General features: G+C 55.8%; 1 protein-coding gene across 1 annotated transcript in view; it reads right to left on the reverse strand.

Moving 5' to 3' along the window:
- TMEM132C (transmembrane protein 132C) overlaps positions 1-27,112 on the reverse strand; it is a gene marked incomplete at its 5' end in the record, with an annotated part of 203,304 nt that overhangs the window by 13,038 nt on the left and 163,154 nt on the right. Inside the window, one exon of the mRNA XM_042911161.1 lies at positions 15,314-15,457. Coding sequence (XP_042767095.1) covers positions 15,314-15,457 — 144 coding nt within the window. The remainder of the gene's footprint in view (positions 1-15,313; positions 15,458-27,112) is intronic.

A 27,112-nucleotide genomic window follows, 5' to 3' on the forward strand; every position in this document is an offset into this window, starting at 1 on the left:
CCCGCTGAGAAAGCTGCCCGCTGGCCTCTGCTCACTCTGACCTTTAAAGTATCCAGTTTGAACACATCATGGCCACTGAACCGGCCACTGATGTCTGCTCTTGGCACCCGGAGGGGCCAGCATGGGTCTGGTTGAGCAGCACATGGTCAGTTGGCATCTTCTGTTGTCATTTGGGCCTTGGCAACTTCCCGGTGACGCCACCTTTCCGTTGGGAGCCACTTGGGGACCACTTTCCACGGGGAGAGTAAAGTCATCTGCTGGTCACATTGGCGTCCAACGCGACTGTTGTCTGAGAAAGTAGCCAAGCAGGTTCTCAAACTTGAGCGTCAAGAGGGTGGGTCAACACACAGACTGTTGGACCCACCCCCAGAGTCTCACATCCCGGTGGGGCCCCCACCTCTGCGTCTCTTTCAAGGTCCTGGGTGATGCTGACGTTCCAAATCTGGGGACCACGCATGGAGACTCACTCCTTCAAATAGTGCGATTGGCCTTCTTCCGTTTCCACGGCATCTTCTATCTCCTGTCTTGGTCCATTCGGGCTGCGGTAAGGGAATACCACGGGCTGGGGGTCAAGAACAGACACAGCTTCTCACGCTTCTGGAGGCTGGAAGCCCCAGAGGATGTGTCTGGTGAGAATCCATTCTGTCTCATCGCCGTGTGCTCACCTGGCGGAAGGGGTGAGAGAGGGCTCCGGGGTCTCTCGTGTAAGGTCACGAATTCCATCCACGAGGGCTCCACTGTCATGACTCAGTCCCCTCCCTAAAGTCCCACGTTGTCATACCATCACATTGCGGGTTAGGGTCTCAACCTAGGAACTGGAGTGGGGGGACCCAGACATCCAGTCTAGAACACCTTCCTTTCATTACTGTAATAATGTAGTTAAACCACCTAGGTGCTAATGACTCCCAGCATCCTGCCTGCAGAACCCAATGGCTTATTCAACATCTCCATTTGGATCTCTAATTAGCATCTCAAACTTAATATGTTTAGAAATCAAACTCCTGGCATAGTGTTGTGGGTTTTTTTTTTTCCGCTTAGGAGCCTGGGGGCTGGAAACAGAAATTAAGCACAGATACAAAAAAATCAGATTTACATTCCCTATACGTGTAAGGGAGTACATTCCCTGAGTATACGTGTGTACTTTGCTGTGTTCACATAAAATACTGCACGGTCTTGTGCAGTAGCTATGCCTTGTTTTACATCTGCGACGTGCTTTCCTCACGTGGGTCCCTTCTGGAGCTACGGGCAGCAGTCGTGATCCCATTTTGTAGATGAGAAAGCGGGGGCTCGCCGAGGTTGTGGCTTGGCCGCGGTGGGGTGGTGGCGTGAAGGCTAGGGTCTGCGAGCACGGAGGCTGCAGGATTCGGCAGACGGCTTTGACTGTGTTGCCTTCGCGGGCGGCATCCCAAGATTGCAGCCTTGGAAGTCACCCTTCGTGCCCTGTGGGTCTTGGGTCATCTCCGTTCCTGCTGGCGGGTGGGCAGGGACAGGAAGGGGCTGAGAGGCCACCGGCCAGTGAGCCTGAGAGGGATCACGTCTACATACTCTTCACGAGCGGCCCGGCCCTTGGTCTCTTGGCCCATCCCCAGTGAACCTGCCTGCATGGGCTGGATGGGTCCAAACCCGGGCAGGGAACGGATGCTACATGCAGCCCAGAGGACAGCATGACAAGGGGACTCCTTACAAAGGTGTAGACAGGACTCCAGGAGACCCGCAGGTGATGGTGCATCAGGCGAGATACAGGGATGGAGGGGGTTCAGGAGCACCCTCCAAAATCCGCGCCCACTCGGGACCTCAGAATGAACCCGGTTTGGAAATAGGGTCTCTGCAGATGTCATCTGAAATGAGGTCATTACCAGCTTGGGGCGTGGGCCACGGAGGACTGGAGTCTGTGGACGCAAGCACTCGGGGGTGATGTGGGGACACAGGGAGACGCGGAGAGATGAGGCCATGAGCCGAGGAGCAGCTAGGACCACAGCCACCGGGAGCCGGGAGACCCAGACCCCCGGGCACCTCAGAGGGAGCGGGGCCCTGACCACACCCTGCTTTCAGCCTTCCGGCCTCCAGGACTGTGGGAGAACAGTATTGCTTTCGGCACCCCAGCCGTGGTCATTTGTCACGGCAGCCCCAGGACACTGGTGCATGTGGCCACCACCGGAAAGGCCAGGGGAGGAGCAGGTGTCAGAGCACAGCGTGGGCACTGCCCCATCAGAGGCGCCTGCGTCCGGGAGCGGGGACCTTGGTGGACGAGGCCGCCGTGGTCAGCCTGTAAGCTTGCTGGAAGGGGCCCAGAGGGATGAGAGTACAGACCGCTCTCCCCGCTCCGCCCCTGTCTGCTGGAGCCTCCCTCTGCCCCAGTGCGCGGGGAACCGGGGGCCTGGTACAGACCCCACAGAGACTGGCCTCCCGGAGCAGGAGGAGAGGTTAGAGGGATCTGAAGAGACCAGCAGGCATTTCCAACACAGAGAGCTCTTCTCCACTTGGAAGTTACTGTCTTCATGTGGGGCTCACGCGTACAACTGAGTGTGAATCACAGAACCCTTTTAACTCTGGACAAATCCTTAGAGGGGTACAGGCCCTTCCCTGATGCACCCCTGCCATCCGTCCCACGCATTGTCCATGCATCTTCGTTTGTTTCCTGTGCCCCGGCTGGCCCTTCCACACCCCATCAGCCTAGTGGTTCTCAGCTAGGGGCCAGTGGGACCCCCAGGGGACATCCGACGGTCCCTGGGGATCTTTCTGGTTGTCACAACCAGGGGAGGGCTTGTCCCGGCACACCCAGAAGGTGTGCACTTGGCCTCTAGTGGTTGAAGCCAGCGGTGCTGCTCGACATCCCGCACCGCACAGGATGGCCCCCAACAAAGGATCAGCAGACCCCAAGCGTCAGCAGCGCTGAGTGGAGAGGCGCTGCCTTACTCAGACGCAAACTTCCCAGACGCACACACCCCGTTTCTCTGACATTTGTACTTAGGATTGCAACTCCCCCAAGCCCCTTCCTTGCTTTATTTTTCTCTTTTATCATTTATTGCCCTCCCTTACACCATATGTTTTACCTATTTATTGTGGTTATTACTTGTCCTCTCTCTCTAGAACACAAACTCTAGGATGACAAAATTTGCTGACTGTTTTGTTCAGGGTCGTATCCCTAGTGCCTAAAATAGTACCTGGTGCTCGGGTATGGGGCTCACCACACACTCCCTACTCCAGCGGCCACTCAGGGCTGCCAGCTCCCCCCACCCCCCACTGCACACAGGCACACACACAGGTGCACACACGCACAGGTGCACACATAGGTGCTTGCACACACAGGCATACACGCAGGTGCACATATGCACAGGTGCACACGCAGGTACATGCACACACAGATGCACACATGCACAGGTGCACGCATGCACAGGAACACACATAGGTGCCACACAGATGCACACACACACAGGTGCACACACGCACAGGAACACACACAGGTGCATGCACGCACAGGAACACACACAGGTACACGCACGTACAGGAAAACACACAGGTGCATGCACAGGTGCACACACGCACAGGAACACACACAGGTACACGCACGTACAGGAACACACACAGGTACACGCACAGGTGCACACACACACAGGAACACACACAGGTGCACACACGCACAGGAACACACAGGTACACACACAGGTGCACACACGCACAGGTGCACACATAGGTGCATGCACACCCAGGAACACACCCAGGTGCACGCACGCACAGGTGCACACATGCACAGGTGCACACACACACACACACACACACACACAGAAACACACAGGTGCACACACACACAGGAACACACAGGTGCACACACACACAGGAACACACACAGGTACATGCATGTAAAGGAAAACACACAGGTGCACACATAGGTGCAGTCACACCCAGGAACACACCCAGGTGCACACATGCACAGGTACACACACACACACAGGAACGCACACAGGTGCATGCACACACAGGAACACACACAGGTACATGCACAGGTGCACACACGCACAGGAACACACACAGGTGCACACACATACAGGAAAACACACAGGTGCACACAAGGAGGTGGGCTTTCACTGGTAATTGCGTGCTCTGTCACAGCATTTGCTCTGTGGCCAGCATTTGCTGAGCGCTTATGCTAAGCTCTTTCACTAAGCTCACTCAGTGCAGGCTCACGTGGATGATCTCACTGAAGCCTTGCTGTGGACACACGAGGGAGCTACTCTGTCTTCTTAATCATACCCATACTGCAAGTGAGGAAAGGAAGGCACAGAGAGGCGATGTAACTCGCCCAACATCACACAGCAGGTAGTCCGTGAGCCAGGCAGACCCCGGAGCTCTGCTCTCAACCCCGATACCCACCGGCTCGGTGGTGATGAGGCTGTTCGGTCTTGATTCTTCCCTCTTTCCTACTGTGCGTGGATTCCCCCTTCCCGCTGATGGTGGACCCGGCCACGTGACTGGCTTTGGCCAGGAGCATGTGAACAGAAGTGACAGCCGACCGGTCCCAGCCCAGGCCTTAGAGCTGCCGCGTGTTTCGGGCAGTCTTTGCGCACTTTGCCACGAGGCGCTTCCCCAGAAGTAGCTGCTACCTCAGACTCACCCTGGAACGAGCCCCATGGGGCCCATGCTAGCCCCCCCACCCCCGCAGGGAGGGGCCGCCCAGCTGAGCCCGCAGACCACCAGATGACCTGTAAACGCGTGAGCGAGAATAAGGGTCACTCCTTCAACAGGTGAATGCCGGGGTCATCGGTCACACAGCACAGCGGCCCGAGTTATTCTGGGGAGAGCTCGGGTGCCGCCGCACCTGCCTGGAACTCTCGGGGACTTCCGTGTTCCGTCCTGTCTTGTCTCCACTCCCGGCAGCCCCGTCTTATCCTTTTGGGTCTCATCCCCAGGCAGCCGAGAGGCGGCTGAAGGGCTGTGAGGGGAAGACTGGGGGAGCCCTGCTTCCAGGTTTAGGAAGGGCGCAGCGGTTTCCGGAAGCCTCCATGGAGCGCCTCTCTTCCTGGAGTGGAGGTGTTGCCTGCACCCAGCCTTGGGGATTAGGGCCCCTCTCCTTTCCCCGTGTCTGCTCTCCCACACACCTTGCCGCCCATCTGGCATCGGGGCGCAGTCGCCCCTCCCCGCCACCGCCCGAAGCGGCACATTTCAGGAAGACGAGGAGAGGGGACCGGCAGGGGCTGGCGCTGGCCAGCATTTCTGAGGCGAGGCCTGCACACCTCCCTTCCTTCCCCTTCCTGCCCCTTGCTGTGGTTGCCAAACGGGATTCCCACGGCCGCAGAAATCCGTGCAGCGATAAACCGCACTTCACCCAGCCGACAGGACGGAGAGCTGCCAAGACATGGAAACGGCACACAGTCTTGGCTCGGGAATCCTGTCCCCGTGCAGGTGGCTGTGCTGGGCCAGGCCTGGCCGGGGTGGGGGAGGCCGGGCGGGGAGGTGGAGAAGGAGGCCAGGAGGGGAGGCTGGGAAGGGAAATTGGGAAGGGAGGTTGGGAGGGGAGGCCAGAAAAGGAAGCTGGGAAGGGAGACAGAGAGGGGAGGCTTGGAAAGGAGGCCAGAGGGGGAGGGTAGGAAGGGAAGCCAGGAGAAGAGGCTGGGAAGGGAGGCCAAGAAGGGAGGTTGGGGAAGGAGGCTAGGATGGGAGGCTGGGAAGGGAGGCCGGGAAGAGACACCGGGGGGCCAGGCCGTGACACTGGCCAGGGCACTCGGGCTCAGGGAGCGAAGGGGACCCCGCACTCCTCCCGTGCCCCTGCTCTGCTCCAGGCACGTTCGCAGGTGCTGGACACGGGAAGAGGGAGGCAAGAGACCCCTCTCAGGAAGTTACATTTCGTGCACACATTATGGCCACAGATGAGAACAAGCAAACAAAGAACTAACCGCAGGTGACACACACCGAGAGCATGATGACCTAAGGACCCGCTAAGGATGGAGAACACGCACAGGAAGACCTCCCGGGAGGTGACGTTCAGACAGAGTCCTGCCTGGCGGAAGGTGGAAACCCTGGACACCCGGGGGAAGAAGGTCCCAGGAGGAGAGAGCCGATGAGAAGAGCTAGCACGTATTAAGTGCCTTCTGTATGCCAGATTCTGCTCTGAACGCACATGTGCTTTTGTCCCCACACAAGCCACCTTACAGGCGAGGAGACTGGGACGCAGAGAGGCTGAGCCGCTTGCCCAAGGTCACACAGCCAGTAGCACTCGGATTTGCATGTGAAAGCAGTTGTCTGGCTCCAGAAACGCTCCTCTTTTCTGTTTTTTGATGATCTTTGCCAACGTAATCGGTGAAAAGTTACCTTAACTCTTCCACTTTTGAATTAAAAAGAACAATGGCTATAAAGACACTTCCTGAGGTCTGAGATGACACGGTCCGCCCGCCCTCCGTGAGGTCTGCGTTCCAAGGCGCTCACAGGCAGGAGACTTAGTACACTCGATTCCTTTCCTTGTCTTTTGAGAAGTTGCTCTCACGTACTCAAGCACGATAACTCGTGTGATTTTAGATTTTTTAATGTTTATTTGAGAGAGAGAGAGAGAGAGAGAGAGCGCAGGGGAGGGGCAGAGAGAGAGAGGGAGACACAATCCGAAGCAGGCTCCAGGCTCTGAGCTGTCAGCACAGGGCCCGACGCAGGGCTCGAACCCATGGACTGAGAGATCATGACCTGAGCCGAAATCAAGAGTCGGCGGCTTAACCAACTGAGCCCCCAGGAGCCCCTAACTCGTGTGATTTTAAGAGCAGAGCTGAATGTTTGTCACCTTGGCGCATTAGGACTAACATAGTGTTCCCTGAAGGAAGAAGCCTTCTTTGATTTTCTTTGAGACGCTACTGAGGCATTTTGGCCGCATCCAAGTCCTAGGTGTTTGAGACGGATGCCTTGACGTTCTGATATTTGTCCGCACCGTGAAGAGATCGCCGTGGTCCAGCTAAGCACTGCACCTGCCTCGGACACAGTTCCCATCACACGTGTGGACCCGTGTGTGCCAAGAAGGTTTAATTTAGTCTCTATCCTCTTAGCAAACGGGGAATCTGTGGAGGGTTGGGCAGATGGTGATGTCACCTGGGACCCGAAAATCCTGGGATGCGGGACCCGAGGCGCGGAGCAGTCCCGTGATGACAGGAGGGCCACACGGCTTCTCTTCGAGCCCCCAGGCCTGGAGGAAGATTCCAGAGAATTCAGACTCCACTGCCCCCTCTTGTTCTCTGGCTCCGTCAGGGCAGGTCAGTGCTTTGGCTGATGTCACCAAGAAAAATTAAGGAGGCAAAACCACCCCTGGGCCGGGCTGGAAAGGCCCTTTTTTATAACCCTGGCCAAATTAAGAAATGGAAGGACGGTCCCGGGGCACGGAAAGGTTGGATGGCGAGGAGTAAGGGGATGGGAGGGGAGGGAACCCTCTCTAGGCACCTGTCTTTGTCCTCAGCCCCTGTTTCATTAGGGGATGATCCCCTCCTGCTGGTCCATCTGGAGGTTTGGATGAAGCCCCCACCTCCAGCCTCAAGAGGAGGGTCATGTGACCATGTCCTAATCCAAGCAGAGCCTTACATCCTTCTGGTCCCAGCTCCTGGCTGCAGGGTTGAGCACATGAGCTAAGCTAGTGCAGACAGAGGGGATCTCAGGAGCTTTTCAGGCTGGGCCAAAGGCATTTGCTCATTTCTGCTGAAATTCTACATGTGAAAACAGGGTTTTGCAGCCATTTGCAGCCATCCTGACCTAGAACAACTTGTCCGAGAATTCAGCCGGCACAAAGGATACCGAGCCAAGAGACAGAGACGTAAAAATGCTGAGCCCCTGGATCCAGCCACTCCTGAAGCCAGGAATCCCTTCCTGTTTGGATACAGGAGCCAACAATTTCCCTTTTCGGCTTAATTCAGTTTGGGTGACGTTGTCTGTGAACGAAAATCATGGTCTCGGATACGAGGGGCAGAGCCGTGCCGGGCATCACCCGTGGGCACACACCGCATCTTTCCACCGCATCCCAGCAAGAGGACACGATGAGGCACCACTAAAAAGGCACGACGGTCATGGGCTGACACTGCCCGACATTATTAATCCTCTAAGGGCAGCGCTTCATGGGAGGAAGAGGGAGCAAACAGGAGTAACCTAGGTTCCAGCTCACACACCGGGGACGTCCGTTATTTTTGCTGCCCCGACATCTACTCGTTTCATTTTCGGCAAGAGTTTCAAAAATATTCTCAGGGGAGCCTCCGCTGATCCACACGCTCGGTCCCTGTGCTTGGGTAGGTCTCGACCTCAGTGACAGGAAGTCGTTGGATTTTTGACCGAGCCGAGGTAGCAGCTGATCTCCGCTGCGCTTGAACCTGGGAGGCTGAGGACCTCCGGGCTCCGGGGCCCGCCATATGGGGGCTCAGAATGACACCTGCACAAGCCGAGACAGAGCTTTAGATGCAGAGACCGGCATCTGCCCCCGAACCTCCGTGCACGAGACAGTTTCTCCCCTGACTTACGAAGCCAATTTGAGAGTCTGAGTCACTCAACAAGCACATCACCCTTGAGGAAGTCATGATGGACCACTGGGCAGGCTTCAGTGCTGCCTGAGACCAAACCCCTGTTTTCAGACTGATTTCAGCAGAGCGGCCAGAGGGAGAGGACGTTTCGTACCCGGCAGAGGAAGCCAGCACGGGAGAGCTGCTACCCAGACCCAACCCTCCCGAGGCGAGCCAGCCACGTGGCTCCGACCCGGACTTCTGTCCCCCACGCTTCACGGAGCTGGCCAGAAACGTCTCATCAGTGCAAAGGCCACTCCCTCCCAGCTGCAGGATTCCTGGCGCTTTGAAACCCCTGTGGCTCGTTAGGCAAATGCGGACGGAGCCTCCCTGGACTCCACTAAAATCTAACTCGCAAATAAACGACCTTGTCTTTTGCAAACGTCTTTTATTAGAACAGGCTCTTCTTTGCAGCGTCAGACAGAGGCTCGGAGCCACCTGACCTCCGCCGGCCAGTCCCGGGCATCTATTTCTGTCCATCACGCCCTCGTAGGAGTGAGCGCACGGCACGGCTCCTACCAGTCGAAGGCTCCGGGTCGGTTGTAGAGCTTTCTGTGACGTTGGGAACGTCCTGTATGGGTGCCGTCCAGCAGGAGACGCTGGCCACGTGTCAACCGCCCAACTGGGCAGCTGCAAATTCCACTTTACTCGATTTAACCAACTTAAATAGCCACACATGGTACGCAGAGGCCATATTGCACCGTGCAGCTTGAGGCAAATCTTCACATCTGGCTGGGAGACATGCCTCAGACCGTGTGCGCCGGGCCGGGGATCAGGCAGACCTGGGTTGCAATCTTGGATCTTCCGTCTTCTGGCTGTGTGGCCTTGGGCAAGTCGCTTGACCTCTCTGGGCCTCAGCCTCCTTATCTGTAAAATGAACTTATCATAGCGTTGACCCAGTGTTGCCGGAGAGAGCTCCTTGAAATCCAAATGAGGGTATCCTGCAGCATCCTGCTTCTCTTAGAAGAAAACCAAATTCTGATGGTAAAACCCAAAGGTCCTGGATGGTCCGGGGCCATCGACATCGGGGCCCGGATGATTCTTTGGGATCTGGACCCTTGGCAGCACCCTTGGACTTCAGCCACCAGACTCCAGTAGCCCCTCTGTCTGAGTCACTACCATCCCAAAGGTCTCCGAATGTCGCCCCATGTCCCCTGGGGGGCCCTGGGTCTGCCCTGGATGCAGGAGACGCTACCATGAACACACCATGCCACCCGCTCTGCCTGCACAAGTGTGTTAAAACTCTGTCTCACGGTTTTGCAGCGGACAGAACCGGAGCTGGAGGAAGAAGCCGGCAGTGGGCGTGCACCTGACCCACACTGGGGACGTGGGCAGCAAGGGCCCCTGCGTTCCAGAAACTTCCTTGCAGCCCTTGGTTTGCTTTCACCCAGAACCCAGTGGCTCTTGGGGCTGAAGATGCTTCTCCCAGAGCCCTTGGGTGCGAGGAGCACGGTGGGGAGCACCCTTCCCCCCACGGAAACCCTGCCCACGTTCCCCTGGGCGAGGGGCACCACCCCAGGGCCTCACAGACCAACGACTTCGGGCTGCTGCTAAGAGCCCAGCTCCCCATGGACTCAGCTCATGGAACCAACAGCACATGCAAGAGAGAGGACGTTTCGGGCCCCAGGAGCAGCGCCCATGGGAAACCGAGGCCTCTGCCCCAGCAGGGTCGTCCTGCACGTACAGGAGCCATCACAGGCACTCGTCACCGGGAGAGCTGGGCAGCTGGCCGCCCACTCGCATCCCCTTTAGCTGTGCACCAGGGCCAGCAGCCGGGCCGGGCCCTGGAGGTCGGCCCTGGAAATCCAGTAAAGGGACTTTGGCTAACGATGCCCGGAATCTCGGCATTGCCAGCCTGTTGTGGGCAGGGCCTCGCCACCTGTGACCCCAGGAGCCCCCGGGGAAGGCACAGGAGGGCAGCAGGCCGGGGTGGGGGTTACTCAGGAGGCACAGGGTGGGGTGCCCCAGTGTCTCGTCCTAAGGATGAGGGGGTACGCGGACAGCGTGGTGCAAGTGGGGGGACAGGGTTACAGTGGGCACTGACAGTTGTCATCTCCCTGCCAAGTGGCCCAGATGTGTCCTTTTCAGACGCCGCTCCATCCAGAGCGTCCCTCACCCCGGGCCTTCTCCAGCCCCGCCCCGCCCCCCGTGTGCCTCATCATCACCTGTCATTCTTACCAGAAGGGGACCTAGACACCAGCGTGTGATTCAACCACACCGTTAAGAGACCGCCACCTCGAGAACCATGAGCAAGATGCCTCTGCAGAGCGTCCTATGCCCTGCCCTCGGCTACAGGACACGGCCTTATGCCGGAGGTGCTGACGTGTGCACAAATGTGGGCAAAAGCACTCCGTGGGTGCGGGGAGCCGGGGGGGCTTGTCTACAGCTTGCAGTCTCCTCCGCTATTGCCCGACAGCAAATCCCTGACCCGCTCGGGACACTGGTCTTCCTCCCCCGCCAAGGAAACCCGCACAGACGCTCGTGGATGTCCCACGGCCTCCCGCACTCACAGTCTGACGCCTGCAAACCCACACGCTGAGCACACAGCACACCGGACCCCTCGGCTCCTGTGGTGCCTCCGTTCCCGAACCCCCACCAGCCGGGGCTCTCGGGCGGCATCGCAGGGCGCGAGAAGGGGGCAGGCACAACGGTGTGAATGCTACGTGTTCTGTGTGTTCGATCCTTATCTGTGTGTTCGAGCTACGTGTGCGATCACACCATCGTGGAGGAAGGCTGGCTGGCAGGTGTGTGTGTGTGTGTGTGTGTGTGTGTGTGTGTGTGTGTGTGTAGCTTTGCCAGTTAAAAAACTGCGGCTAAAAAACGTTTGACATGATCCCATCTTTTAAAAAATTGTCTCTGTACGTGCGGCTATACCTAGATGTGTCAAGAGATGTGTAAGAAATGATCACCGAACTGTTTTAATAAGAGACCACATATTGTAGGATTCCATTTATGTGAAATGTCCAAAAAAAGGCAAATCTGTAGAGACAGAAAGTAGATTAGCGGTTGCCCAGGGCTACGGGTGGGAATGGGATTAACGGTAAATGGGTGACAAAAATATTCTAAAACTGGGTCACAGTGATGGTTGCCCAACCCAGTAAGTTTACTTAAATATCGTTGGGCTGCACACTTGAAATAGGTGGAAATTCTGATTTTCTTAAGCCATACTCTGCACACCACACACATTATACCTGTAGGCGCTCTGTCTGTAGCCCCTGACCGACCGCACGGGGCTATCGAGGGGACTGCCCGAGCCAACCGGGGTCAGAGTCCAGTCCTTTCCACGTGTTGGCCACTAGGTCAAGTCTTCACTGGATTAATAAAACCTGGTAGTCCTTACAACGGCCTTTTGAATCACGCACCGTGACTGTCCCCACTTTCTGAAGGAGACCTGGAGGCGGACGGAACGTGTGAGCTGCCCAAGACCGTGGAGCCCGGAAAGGCAAAGCAAGAACATTTCGGAAGAAACTCCCCACGGCACCCTTGAACTTCCAGCACCCTACAAAGCCTCGGCTGCCGTTGTCTGAATGGTCTTGTCACGGATGTTCGTCTCGCGAACAGCCCTGGTGCTCCCTTGTCGAGCAGGAGGCGGGCATGCTTGTGGCAAAACAGAACAGGGACGCCGTCTCTCTCCGGGGCGGGGGAGGCGAGCGGGCTTTGTGCCCCTGTCTGCCTGGCCCTGCTCGGACAGAACCCCACAGACTGGGCGGCTCATGCAGGAGACTCTGTCCCTCACGGTTCCGGAAGCTGGACGTCCCCCATCAAGGTGCCAGCACAGACCGGCTCTGCGGCCCAGCCCTCCTCCTGGCTTGCCAACAGCTGCCCTCTTGCTGTGACCTCACGCCGCCGTCTATGAGCGACCTCTCGTGGCTTCCTCTGTTCCCGAGAACACCAATCCCACCACAGGGGCCCGACCCTCACGACCTCATCCAAACCTAATCACCCCCGAAGGTGCTACCTCCTCACGCCATCACATGGTGGGGGGATGAAGGGTTCAACGTATGAATTTGGGGGGGACACCAACGTTCAGCCCATAATGTGCCTTTTATAAAGGACTCAGGTCCCCTAAGCCCAGGGCTCCTTACAGCCTATGTATGCAGGTATCCCGGCATGGCCCGTGGCATGACCCTGTGGGGAGAGGCGCTCAGGCATCTGGTGCGGGAAGGCACGAACTCCCTGGATGCCCTACGTCCCTGGCCAGGAGCCGCGTCTTCTGCCCGCAAACTGCGCAGGCTGGCTCGTCGGCGTGCACGCGGCGTGGATGTCGGAGTCTCCAGTCCTTTGCGGAACTCAGGGCCATCCCAGTCTAGCCCTGCACACACCTGCTGCAGGGGAGACACTGACTACACGTCCCTGCCCCGTGTCCTCTCCGTGGAACCCCACGCTGTGACAGACCAGCTCTGCGAGCATCGCCGACCCCGCCAGACCCCGAACCACTGGCTGAATCGGGGCCCTGGGGACTGAGTTTGAGTGCAGGATGTCACGTGGCTTTGTCAACAGCCAGGGGCAGCCTGCTCCAAATTCATTCCAGGGGCAATTTCTGGTTCGAACACATTTGTTTCTCTGAAGACGCTGATTATGTTTCTGGAAATACTGGTGATGGGCTCCATGACAAACTCATAGACGAGCAGCTAAGGATGATTCTACCCACAACTGCGGCAAAACTTGGTTCTGGGATTTTTCAGGCTAACAGATGGCCTTCGTATCCATCTAGAAAAGTCATCAGGGGTCCTGGCTCTTTACAAAACACTTTTTTAATTTATTTATTTTTGAGAGAGACAGAGACAGTGCAAGTGAGGGAGAGGCAGAGAGAGAGAGAAAATCCCAAGCAGGTTCTGTATGGTCATCGCATCATGACCTGAGCCCAAACCAAGAGTCAGATGCTTAACTGACTGAGCCACCCAGGTGTCCCAGAGGTCCTGGCTCTTTTTTTTTTTTTTTTTTTTTTTTTACATTAAATACAATTTACTGTCAAATTGGTTTCCATACAACACCCAGTGCTCATCCCGACAGGTGCCCTCCCCAGTGCCCATCACAGACCAGTAATGAAAACCAATGGCCACCAGGGATCCGGTACATGATGGGGGCTGGGGCAGGGAGGGCTCCAGTTCCAACCAAGAGACTCCTCCCCACCTCGGCCTCACCAACAAAGTGGGGGTGATTCGGCCACAAGGAAGTGGGGTGACTGTTCAGCCAGAAACAGAGCACGGTTCTCAGTGGAAGAAATTTTGCCCACCAGGGGACATTTTGCAATGACTGGAGACATTTTTGGTTGTCAGCATTCAGAGCGTGTGACAGGCATGTATGTATTGGGGTAGGAGGCAGGAATCCGTCTCACAGGACAGCCCCCTAACAAAGAATTATCTGGCACAAAACACCAGCATAGTGCCGACGTTGCAAAATCCTGCCCCGGATTCAGATCTTAGCGGTCCAATGGGGAAGCCGCTTGCCACGGTGGCCAGGAAGCCCTGACGTGGAAAAGTAACAGACACACGCTCTCCGTAGATTTGGAGTGTCTGGGCCCCACCGAGTACGAAACAGCGCGTTCATGATTTTTATATCGATCACATGTTGAGATGATAATGTTTTTAATATAATGGCTTAAACGCAGACATTTAAAAAATTACCTTCACCTGTTCTCCCTTTCATGAAAGTGACGGAGAATTTTAAACGACATGTGTGGCCCACATTTGTGCTCATGTTGAACAGTATGGTTTAGAACTTCATCCCCGCCCCTCCCGCCACCGGCTTTTTGGGTGTGTGGCTTTGGGGCTGCCCTTAGCCCACAGATCACTTTTGGGGGAATTGGGGAAAAGCCTCTCTTCCTTGAGATGCCGGAGATTACATCTTTTGTAATCCCAGAGACATACCTACAAGAAAACATAAAGACCCAATGCATCTGGATAAAGACCTGGAGATCTTTCTCATCTGGAGAAAGACCAGATGCTTCATTTCTGGCTTGGAAAAGCCCTTATGCTGTCTTATCCCTGGAGCCAGCGCTGTGAGTACATTATCCCAGCAAATGTGGTGGGAAAGACCAAGAATTCGGGTCGTTCCCTCGCGAAACTTAAACTCCACAGCAGGGGTTGCTCTAGGCAAACTTTTCCTTGGCGAGGGCAAAGTAACAAATATTTTAGAGTTGCGGGCCAGATGGTCTCGGTCACAACTGCCTGACGCTCCTGTGGTCGTGCCAAAGCCACCGCAGACAGTACAGAGATAGATTTGAGCGGTCGTGTCCCAATAAAACTTTATCTACACAACGATCAGGGGGCTGGAGTTGACTCCCGGTTCATGGTCTGCCCAACAGAACAGAGGTTTGGACAGCTGCCCGGGCCAGACTCACATTGCAGATGTATTTTATTTTTTTGCCCATTAAAAAAAAGTTACAACTGGTGGCCAACACTGAAAAACGGGCGACTTTTACATAAATCCCAAATTTGCAAACACGTGACTTTTACATAAAGCGCAAATTTGCGGCTTCTCTTGAAGGAATGGCGATACTGATCTCACGTTTACTGGTGACCACATCAGCAGGAGCCGAACTCCGGATGCCCAGCTAGTGTGGCGCGTGCCCGTCTGCCCTGACCACTTCACCCGCCGTGTCACCAGCTTGGTTATTGGAAGTATCTGGGGTTTGAGCCACGCTCCAAAGCGGACCACACTCCAAACTGGGTTTGGAGCTGGAAGGGTGGTTGTGTGATTGGACTTCATACTTCCTGGTGCTGACCCCTCTTTGTGAATGGGGTGTGCCCCAACAGTTCCCATCATTTCAACCCAGGTGACTGATCAGCGGGGGTGCTTACCTTGAGGACATCGTCGTCTGCGGACTTGCACTCCACCAGCTCTGAGATATCCGTCACGGCACTGTTCTCCTCCACAGAGACCACCTTGATGGGCAGGGCTACGGTCTTTCCTGTGAGTATGGCGGTGTTGAGAATCTCAGTGTCCTGCCAGAAGAACCAGACGGAGCTGGGTCAAGGGGGCTGATATGCTCAGTGCTCTTGGACACAAGCGGGAAGTTCCCCAAGTATCTGCCAGACTGTGTTTGTTAGGACAAAACACCATAGCACTGACTTTGGGATTTGGGGCAAAAAAGGCCATTCTTTGGAAGAATTTTCCAAGAACATTACAATTTCGTTTATTTATGGCCACCTTCTTGGTTTCCAACTACAAAAGTCGAAAATTATTAATTCTTCTTTTGTAGAGAGAGAGTAGAAGTTATGTACCAGTTAGGTTTTGGTTGTAGGCAACAGAAATGGAATCGGGTGAGTCCTTCCCACCCAGAGGCCCACCCTGTTCTAAGGTCCAGAACCAGTGAGTCTTTTCCCTTACATGGTATTAGGGGACTTTGCGGTTGTGGTCAAGTCAAGGATCTTAAGAAGGGCAGATTATCCTGGATTATCTGGGGGCAGGACCCAATGGAATCATAAGTCCTTATAAGAGGGTCAGAGGAAGAGGAGTGAGGTAGGGACAGAGGGAGAGGTCAGAGTGATGTCCTCATGACCCAAGAGACGTGGATGGTTTCTAGTTTCTGGAAAAAGACAGACCCTCCCCTAGGTCCTCCAGAGGGACACAGCCCTGCTGACACCATGAATTCAGCTCCATAAAGGCTCATTTCTGACTTCTGGTGTCCAGGACTGTAATATAAGGACGTGCTGTTAATTTGGTATGGCAACAGGAGGCTAATGCAGGTTCTTACCCGTTGGGTCCTGGGCCACTCCCAGAGTTAACGGAGAAGCTGAAAGGGGCCTTGAAAGGCAGGGCCCAGATCAGCTTGCAGGACACTGAAAGCCAGGAAGGGACAGGATCTCCAGAGTGGAGTGCAGTGAATGGCTTTGGCCATTTGTCTCCTGAGTCACTCCGTAGATGATCTATCTAAATTCCCTGGGTGTGGGGTGGGGGGAGTCTGGTCGGGTTAAATGGCCATCCCTTATCCCGGGGAGGATGGTTCCCCTTTGATTCACAAGCCTACCAAGACTGAGTCCAACAGGAGAAAGGCCACCATCAGAAGAAGAAGGAAGAGGTTCCGCCTGGCAAAGAGCAATGGCGGGCGTTCCACTACGACACCAGTGAGTCAGGTCACTTTTAATCCCCGGTGGCCACGATCACTACACCTTGGTGAGGGGCACCAGACCGCTGGGATCTTTTTGCAGACTTTTATGCAGACCAAAGGCTCTTCCTGTCCTGCCCTGGAGAGCCCACTCCATCGCAGCTATGGGGACCTCGGTTCACCGTGTCCTTCCTGACTTCAAGCAAAATGATTAGCGTCACATGTAGTGATTTTCAAAGTGATAAAGAAAGTGCCTTCTCTTTTGAGTCTGTGGGCACTACGGGCTCGCGCTTTCGTAACGCTTCCCTACCTCTATTAACACCTTTTCCCTCTGGGCCAACTTCTCTCGAAGTCCCTCTCCAGAAGCACGGCCCCACTTTGAAGCGGGAGTTGGAAGGAAAGAGATTTTTCTCGCTTCTTTCTCCAGAGAAGCAACTGACACAGAAATGACCTTTTGCATTAGACAGGAGCACAGCTGAAAGAGTCATCCGTTCTAAGTGGAGCCCCAGCCTCTCTCTGATGCTTGTACCCAGAAGCCAGCCCTTAAATAAGCCTCTGCCGGGTCTTCTCCTGGGTCTGCAGGATTCCCGGGAGCTGGGGCCGCGATCTGGCGGCTCGCCCACCGGCTATTACGGATGCTAAGAATACCGCGGAAATTCCCCAAGTCCATTTTCAGGTTCATTACAGGTAATGTGCTCAGAGTTCAGACTTTACATTTTCTCTCTCAGAATGGTCTTTGGCTAATGGCTTCATTAAGGCAGCGAACTCCCTCGTGGACTAATTGTGATTAGCTTCCTAATGGTCACTGCAGGTGCACACGCACACACACATGCCCACGATCCTCTCCCCGACACGTCCCATCCCTGGGCTGAATCACAGCAAGATTCAGACTCTGGGTGGACATTGGACGGGTCTCTCCAGCCAATGGCATAAACCACGGGAGCAGAGAATTACCCGTCACTGGGATTCCAAATGGGGCAGGAAGCGTCAGGTGTCAGGGACTCAGACCGAGTCCAGGGTCCCTATTTGAATTGTGGCCAGGGAGGCAGCACAGGCCAGGGGGGCCCAGCTGGAGACGTGTCGGGGTGTAGGTCACACGCCGAGTGTCTTCTGGGGGTCCCTCCAGACCCACTCTGCCCTGCAGAGGGTCCCACGAGGCTGACTCGTGTGCACAAAGCTACAGACCCCTCGCCTTCTGGCCTCTGGCCACCTCGGACACACCATGAAACTGTGTTTCCTGCACAGAGCCTGTGTGGTTGCTGGGAGCCCGTGTGACGAATCTGGCCAGTCAGTTGTGAGCTGGCACGGCGTGTGTCACTCCTGGACTAGAGCGATTCCCCGCCTTCACGGAGGGATGGGCTCTCCGTTCCTGAGGCAGAGCGGCCAGAATTATTCAGACGGTAGCTGCTTCACCGGCCTGAGGCTCTGAATGACGGTGAGAACTGGGGCTGTTTGTTACTGCCTCTCGCCCTACTGCCTCCTGACCGATACAGGGGGAGAATGAAGGCTTCACCTGCTTCAACGGCAGAGGAATGCCCTGCGGTGATGAGTTCACTTTTGAACATTTTTATTTCTGGTACGTGGTTAGTGTTCCTACAGACGCTTAGCAAGCATTTAAGGGCATGTTTTGACACTGATTTTTGCCATCCGTGCCCTCCCTTGATGCACTGGATGCTCATTTCAGCTCTCCAGTTCAGACGTGGGATTTCTTGAGGTCAGGGTCTGCGTGTGCTGTGGACCGAATGGTGCCCCTCCCCGGACCCTAAATCCATGTCGAAGCCCTCATCCTCAGCATGACTATTTCAAGACAGGAGGTATCTTTGAGGAGGTAATTAAGGTTACCTGGGGTCCCAAGGGCGACCCCGATCCAATAGGTCCATAAGAACAGGAAGGGACACCAGGGACACGGGCATTTGCGAGCCAAGGAGAGAGCTTGGGAGAAGCCAAAGCTGCTGACAGCTTGATCTAGGACTTCCAGGCTCTGGAACCTTCGCAAAGGTTCTGCTGATTAAGCCCCAGCCCCTGGTATTTTGTTCTGGCAGCCCTAGAAGATGGCCCCGTACCGTAACACAGCCCTGACGCTACGTTGCAAAGCAGGGCAAGGATGTGTCCTTCATCGTGACCTGAGACGGGTCTGTGCCGTCACGAAGAAAGGCACAGTCACTGTCGGTAGGAAAACAGGCACGAGGTTGTGAGTGGTGGCCAGTATTCGTGAGTCTCGGGCCCTGGGCGGGGGGGGGGAGACAGGTGTGGGGAAACACGTCACAGGGTGTGTCCCAGCGTCTGGGGCTGAGCCCTGACTGTCTCCCCAAAGTGGGCCCGGACACCTCCAAGGTGGGAAGTGAAAACTCCTGCACCAGCCTCCGGTCCCTGCGAACGAGCAGTTTTCAGACTGGACTGTCCTCTCCTGCCTCCCCAGATTGTGGGATTGCAAGAAACAACGGGAACGTCGTAGAAGCAGGGAGGACGGAGAGACCCGGGCGTGGCCGGACACGGGTCTGGCGGGAGAGGCCTTCGTCTGGCCCCGAGGACCCGGGGAGGGGGCCGGGCCGGGATGGAGGGAAGCTCTCCTGGGGCCGAAACGTGCCTGTGTGTGTGCCTGTGTGTGAGTGTGCACGTCTGTGGTACGCACGTGTGTGTGATACGTGTGCACGTGTGCGTGTGTGAGGTATGCAGGTGTGTCTGCCCACACGCGTGCATGCGTGTTGTATGCGTGCACACGTGTGTAACGACACAGCTCCCCATGCTGTATACGTGGCTGGTCGTCCTCCCAAAGCCCTGTCCAGTCCGGGCTGACTCACTGCTTGGACGAGATGCTGAGGACACTATCTCAGCGCATCCGACTGGGTCTCGCTCAGAACCCACCGCCCACGCCAGGCCCCGGCCCCAGCGGAGCGCCTCCCGTGCAGGGCTGGCCGGGAACACGTGTGGCCCTGTGGCCCCGAGAGCCGTGCCCTGCCCAGCGCCACAGAAGGCAGTGCGTCCCCGCCCGCGGCCGCAGCAGCCGGGAGAGGAGCTCGCTGTCCCTTGCGTGGCCTCCCCAGGTCCACGCGGGCACGGCCCCCACCTGGCGGCTCTCTGAGCTACGGAGCTTCCCCCCTCCCGGTGCTGCTCTCTCCCTCCCTCCACCTGCTTCCACCGTAGGCTGGAAACCGCGCTTTCTGCTGAGAAGAATCCAGAAAGTCAGGCACTTTAAATCGCCGTCGTTTCAAATTTGACAAGAAGCCCGAGGCTTCGCAGAAAACATGTGTCGTTGTTTTGAGCTGCCCTCAAAGATGTAAATTGGTTTAGCCGTTTTCTGCATCGGTACAAATCGGATTTTTAGTTTTCAAATGAAGAGAGAGCACAGAACTACTCCGGACCGTGTCCCACGGGCCGAAGGGTGTGCAGTGACCCCCGCGATGTGGGACAAGCGAGCCCCCGGGCGCTCTCGGGAGGGAAAAGCAGGACGTGTGCGTGTGGCCCGTCCGTGCACGGGAGGCATTCAGGCCCGGAAAGCAGGGCCGAGCTATCCGCGATGCTGAGCCACACAGAAGGCCACGCGGCACCTGGTTCTGTCCACGCGACGTGCCCGGAACAGCAGATCCACGCAGACGGAGAGCGGGTGGTGGTCGTACGACCCTGTGAATATACTGAGAACCACTCACTTACAGGCTCGGAGCGGAGCCTTTGTGGCACATGAACTGCCTCTCGGGACAGAAGACGGCCGGCGTGTGGGGGAGCAGGGCTGGCGCCCCGGGAAGGCCACGGTCTGACTCGGCCCCCCCAAGCCACCCTCAGAGTCTGTTCACCCTCAGAGAAACACGTGTGCAGCTCTGAGGCCGGACGCCTGGCCTTCGAAACCAGCCGTGGGGGTTCAAACCTCACCAGGGTCCGAGGACAGCAGCCGTTGCATCTAGAACATTCCCGACAGGGCAAAAACGACCCCTCTCAAGGCGGGCCATTAAGAGGCCTCATTAATAAAAACACCAGGTCACATCTGGGGAGCTCTTGGGACACATCGGGTGTTACTGAACACTGCCATCCCTCCCCCAACCCATGAAGCAGGTGGTCTTACTATCCCCGGCCCACAGATGGGGAAACTGAGGCCCAGAGCCGATACAGTGGCGTGTTCAGGTGCGCAGCACGAAGGTGGCCTCGCCAGGTTTGAACATGTGTCCCCGGGGCTGAGACATCTGTTTGGACGGCCTAAGGACCTGGGACAGAACGGCCCCTGTCCTAATTCTGCCCCTTTTCCTGCTTTACTTAAATCCTTCAGGGACCCGTTTCTTGGCTGTGAACTTGGGGGATATTCAGCATCATTGTGAAGATTTCATCCCATGGCGTTTACGAGCCTCCCGCCAGGGCTCGGGCAGCGTGACGGTGGGTGTGTGGGTCAGGCCACCAGCCCACGGAGGAAAGCCCACGCCCCTGTCCCACGTGTGTGGGGGGTGGGAGACAGAAACCAGGATGAGCAGGCAGCGAGCATCCAAACACACAAAATCCAGGGCAGCAGGATGCTATCACCTTCTGTGGTCGTTTCAGATCTTTCTCTTGTAAAAGAGGGAAAACGGGGCTCATAACTTTGAAAGCTCCTCGTCATTTGCTCTCATCCGGTCTCCCGATTTCCCTCCCCAGAGGCGCCTGCCACCTGGGACTTGTACATCTTCCCAGTTTGCGATTTTAGACTTTTCTCACGTTCCCGCACAAGTACAGGACCCGTGGCCTTGTTCCCTCCATTTACGTTTTGTACAAACATGCATTTTAGACGGTTTATACCGATATAGCTTCCTGGACTTTCATCCATTTACTCATTTGTTCTTTTGCTCACGGTTATGTCTTCCTGACTGCTCACGTCCACACGGCTGAGCCACAGTCCACGCTGATCACCACATCTACGTGCTGATCCGGCTCTGTCTTAAAGAGACCTAGGTGTCCATCGCATGCCTTTTCCACAGTTGACTTTCCTGCTCGTCCACTGATGGCAGTTCGGGGTGTTTCAAACTCTGCCAGTACAAAGGACTCTCTCTCCTTCTGCCCACGTGTTGGAGACTCTCCAGCACCTCCTGGTGCCCGTGGAATTGCGGGGCTGAGTGGCACACACGTTTCCTCTTGATCCTCTCTGCGTGGTCATGCTCTCATCTAAACTCTGGGCAACGGCAGGCGAAGTGCCTTTTCCTGAAATTCTTGCCAACACCTGGGTGATTACGTGTCAACCCGGCCAGGTGACAGCCCCCAATTATTCCATCAGACACTAAGTTGGGCACTACCATGTAGGTATTGGGTAGGCGTGATGAATGCTCATAATCAGCTGACTTTCAGGAAAGCAGATAATCCTAGATGATCTGGGTGGGCCTGGTTTAATCAGTCGAAGGCCTTTAGATGCAAAGTTGAGGCTTCCTGAGGAAGAAATTCTGCCTGAGGAATGCACACTGCATTGACCCTTTAGAACATGGGTCAGTTGGGCGAGCCTGGCTGTGACTGGACAGGTGGCCTTGGCGTCTAGAGAAGCCACTGGTTAGAGATCTTTCCCGTTTCTATCCAAACCCTTTGTGAACATCCAGTGACTCTTAAATCCAGGCTTCCTTCTCTCCGCCTGTGGCCAGAGGGGCATCCACTCCTGTGAAGGGTACAAGATGAATGAGCTGCTCTCAAATCCGTGCGTCCCCCCGTCTGGCTTTGAGGGAGAAGAGGGAGAAGCAGCAGAGGTGAACCCTCCACCCTCCCGGGTGCAGACAGAGCCCGGCGTGTCCCGTTGGGGTCTCCTCTGATTGCAGGCTGAGAGCTTCACGTTCTCCCTGAAGAAGGCAGCTCAGGGTGAACTGCACACACAGGAAGGTCTACAATTGGCTGATTCACCGTCGAGGCAGAGATAGGTGACAACCGGGTGCTGCTTCTTAGAACTAATTCTTAAAACTTTAGTTAGTTAAGTAAAATATTGGCAGGAAGGCAAGGTGTCTATGACAACCTTGCAAATAACCTCTCGCAGTTCGTTAGACTTTTGCAGGCTGGTTAACAAGATTCAGGGGCCAAATCCTGCCCACGGGGTGTTTTTACACAGACTCAAGAGCCAAGAATGATTTCGTTACTTGTCAAGCCTTTAAGAAAAGAATATACAAGGGGCGCCTGGATGACTGTTGGCTAAGGATCCGACTTCGGCTAAAGTCATGATCTCGCAATTCATGAGTTCAAGCCCCGCATTGGGCTCTGTGCTGACGGCTCGGAGCCTGGAGCCTGCTTCGGATTCTGTGTCTCCCTCTCTCTGCCCCTCCCCCACTCACGCTCTGTCTCCCTCCATCTTTCAAAAAACGAATAAACGTTAAAAAATTAAAAAAAAAAGTCTACACAATAGACACTGTGTGTGTCCCTACAAAGCATAAAATACTATCTAGTCCTTTACAGAAAACTCTGCTGGTCCCTGGGCGAGAAGATCATTTTCCTGAAATGACGGGGCTCTCAGTGCATCCCGTGGGGGTGTCTCCTGTATTTGGGGGGTTCAAGTCATGCTGTTTTGCTGGGCCGATGGGGTCAGCGTCCCTGTGGTAACCTGCCTTGTGTGCGGGAGTCCTGAACCCTCTGGACCCACAAGAAGCATTGGACCCCTTAAAGCAGACGGACTCGTGTTACACAGGAAGAGACATTTGAACTGTGGCTTTTAAGTGGTTCGTAATCTACGGTAGTGATTATTTCCACCGTATCTGTCTCCCTGCCCACGGTTTTAGCTCTAGGAGAGGAAGGATACGGATACCTGAGTGATAATAAGATCCGACTACTACCGGCCCTTCCAGATGTCAGGGTGGCAGATAACATCGCAAAAAGACAGAGGAGCAGGAAAGCCAACGGTGTCCTCCTCCAGGTGTGGTGGGTCAGCAAAACATGCCCCGGGGCTGGCAGAGAGCCGTTGGGGACAGCTGGCTCGTGCAGCGGGCTCTGGGAGGGTCAAAGGTCCAGGTTTGGAAATCAAGCAGAGTCCAGCTTCCAGCACTGGGGGGGCTGAGACCCTCACTGCTTCGGTGAGTGCAAACTCAAGAGCACCCAGCTTGCCGTTTGCCCGCTCGCCGTGTGGGGTTCGGGTCCTGCCTCCTCCTCCTCGGTGCTTCTCCCTCATCTGTGGAATGGGAGGACCCCACTTCCCTCCAGGGCTCCTCTGAGAACCTGAGAGTGGACACCAGCCCCCCAGCGGCTCAGTGCTCAGCACAAAGGTGCCCATCCCACGAACGCCTGCCCCGTCCGGGAAACAGGGTCCAAGAGCCTTGACCCTGGGTTTCAACATCCTGGGTCCCGGGACCAGCCCGTGTGCTCTTGGCTGCAAGACGGTGTGCGTTCGACTATGACTGATTTGGGAGCTGAGTTAGCGTTGCTTGCAAGTTGATGGAGCACCTCTTTAATTAAACCTCCAGTTTGATCAGGACAGACCAGCAGCAGGAGCCCCAGGACCCATTCCCCAGGGTGCGAAGGGTTTGCTGTTGGCTTCAGACCCCTGAAGCTGGACCCGGGGGTGTGAACGAGCGGGAGCCCGCTGGTGCCGATCACTCAGCGGATTTGGGTCTGGGACTGACCCTCCAAGGACTGATCAACCCGCCCGCCCCCGCCTTTCCCGAAGTAAAGAAAAAAATCTTCCCTCCAGACGGGTCTGTCCGAGAGGTCTGTCCGGCGGGATAGTTATTTTGAGAGATTTTGTGTAGTTGAGACATTTGGGCAGGCAAACCCTCCCTAAATTCCCAAGACGGCAGAGGGTTCACAGGTATTGACAAAGGGTCTTGGCCAAAATCAGGAGGGAGGAGGGGGCTCCCCCTCCGCCAAGCCCTCTGGAGCAGAAAGTTCCCTCTCCTGGGTCAGAGGGTCTTTGGAGTCTGAGGGAGGCAGCAAGTGCCCGGTTCCCGGCTGGCCCCTCTGGGAAGCGGCAAGAGAGGTGGCTGTCTGGTGAGCCTCTGTGGCAGCACGAAAGGCCTCTGAATCCCAGAAGCGACCAGAACAAGGCGACGGCTAGAAAAATATATCGATTTGGTTTGGATGAAATAGCGACGAATGGTATTGTAGCAAAAAGGGGCTGTGTGCCCTCCGTACCCACTCTTCTCAAAGTTGGTGCCCAGACCAGCAGCCGCGACACCACCCGGACACCGTAGAAAGGCAGATTCTTGGGCCTCACCCTGAACATCCTTAATCAGAAACTCTGGGGGTGGAGCCCATTGGCTGGTGTTTAACCATCTCTCCAGGTGATCCTTAAGCTGCTCAAAGCTTGAGAAATGTTCTAGCTCAAACGTAAGTAGAAATATTATGCAGGACCTTAGGAAATCTGCTTAATGGGAACTGGACTCTGTTCCTTTTTTCCTTTTTAGGCTGCCTGGAATACAGACACAATGGCTGGAGCATGAGCAGCCTTTCTGGACCATGAGACAAACTCGGAAATGGAGGCCACTCACTGAACGTGGCGGGGTAGAGAGACAGGAGAAGCCTAAATCTCTCATACCTGAGGAGTGGCCCTGGACTGACTTAGGTATGTGAGATAAACTTCCTTTGTGTTTCGACTATTGGTTCCGAGAGTTTTCTGTTAAAGTCAGGCAAACCTAAGACTAACTCACGTAGGTATTTCTTTCTGTGCTTGAGATGGTGCACGAAGACTGCTGTTTGCTCTGATGGCAGGTGACATTTCTTGTCTCCTAACCAGGAGAAGGAAGGTCCTCGGGCAGGGTGCTAGCTGCTGGCTCTCGTGTTGGAAACGGTGGTCACGCCATTATTCACCGGGGAGCCAGGCAAGAGGGAAGGCCTCAAGCAGAGACTGACAATTCCCCCTAATTTGCAACAGCCAAAAACAAAACAAAAAAATGATTCCAGAAGAGCACTTCATTTTCCCAATTCGAGGCCTCCTACTTAAAAATGATGCACGGGCCGCCTGAGCAACCAATTGGTAGGCTCGTTAGTGAAGGTGCTTGAAATGACGGTTTTGGATTCAGGGCCGAAGAATCCAGAAAAGTGCCGTCAGATTAACAAACTTCGTTAGGTACGACCAGCTATTTCCATGGTCCCGTGATTAAGAATATTTTATGTCCGCACACAGATGGTGCAGGGGCGGCCTCACAAAATTCCAGCCGCTGATGTGATTTTCCCTCTACCCAGGCGAGTGCAGACACCCAGCGAGGACGCCTGGCTCGGCCTAACAAAATCTGTCTCATCAGGGAGGGAAGGGCAACCTTATTACCGGAACGGCAGGCCTGATGGAACAGGCCAGACCGGACCTGCCCTCTGACCACCCTGCCTCCTCCCTGCCTGTGTCCTGATGAAGCCGTCCCCCAGAGTTCCGCATCATGTTTTGGCAAAATTGATTTTGAAAACGCTTGGGGAGATGCCGACGGGGAATCCGCAGCAATATTGGAAAAGAATATTGCTGTACTTTCCTCCTCGTGGCCACTCTGGGGTCTTCTAGAAGCAGCCAGGGCCAGGAGGGGAGGGGCAGGGAGGGGGCGCGAGCACATTTCCCCAGAAGGGCTTCCCCTCCAGACTCCGCAGGGAGCGGGAGGGATGATGGGTCCATCCACCTGTGGCTGCATGAAGTCATACGTCCTCCTCGGTCACCTCCGCCTGTCTTCATTCACCCGGCAGTGCCTTCCAGAAATCTTAGCACGGTGGACCGAGCAGGGTTCATGTCTGACAGCAGGAAGGGTCTCAGTCCACACTCTAGAGCACGGTACAGAGGGCACGCCGGGGCTGAGCGGGAATAGCCAGCTCTCACGTCCCAGGGCCTGGCCGCAAATTCTCGGACAGGGCCCTACGTACCGGCGCCTGCAGGGGTCAGGCAGCAAGCGTTCACCGCAGTGATAACAATCATCATCGTGGGAATCTTCCGGGGACGCTGCCAAGCGTCACACACTGGGTGGCCCGGAATGTGTCCCCTTAAAGAGTCTGGGGCTCCAGGGAGGGACCTGCCTCACCTCCTCCAACTCCCCCTGCCCCGGACACACAATGCTCCCCACCTCTGCTTCGGTGGCCACAAGGCCCCTCCCTGTGCGTGTCTGTGTCCAGAGTTCCCTTTTCTCCCAAGGACACCGGCCACCGTGGATCACGGCCCGCCCTAACGTCCTCAGCTTGAGCTGACGACACGAACACAGACCCACGTGCACATAAGGTCACGTTCCTACGCGTTGAGGGTTAGGACTTGCGCATCTTTTCAGGGGCACCATTAAACCCACAGGACGCCTTGCCATCCTCTACAGAGAACTTTCGTGTGGATTCCTGACACATGTCATTTCAACATGGCAGAGTAGAAAGGGTAGATGTTACCACAGTGGGGGAAACTGAGGCCCACGGGACTTACATTCGAACCTCCCGTCTCCTGACAGCCAAGCCCTCCTCCGCGAGCTCCTTCCTTGACGCAAACAGCCCCTCCGCCACCATCAGAGGCAAAAATGCCAACCACACTGTGGCCACCTCATGGTTTTGAGTCTTGCCAAGTACTTCATGCTGTTCCAGGCATCTTTGCGTGTCCTGATTCGCTGACTCGTCTGGACCACCCGGGGAGGCAGGTACTCTGATTCTCCCCACCCCACAGGGTAGGAAACGGGGCCGCAGCCCACGC

The sequence above is a fragment of the Panthera leo genome, chromosome D3 (genome assembly GCF_018350215.1).
Source record: "Panthera leo isolate Ple1 chromosome D3, P.leo_Ple1_pat1.1, whole genome shotgun sequence".
Lineage (NCBI taxonomy): Eukaryota > Metazoa > Chordata > Mammalia > Carnivora > Felidae > Panthera > Panthera leo.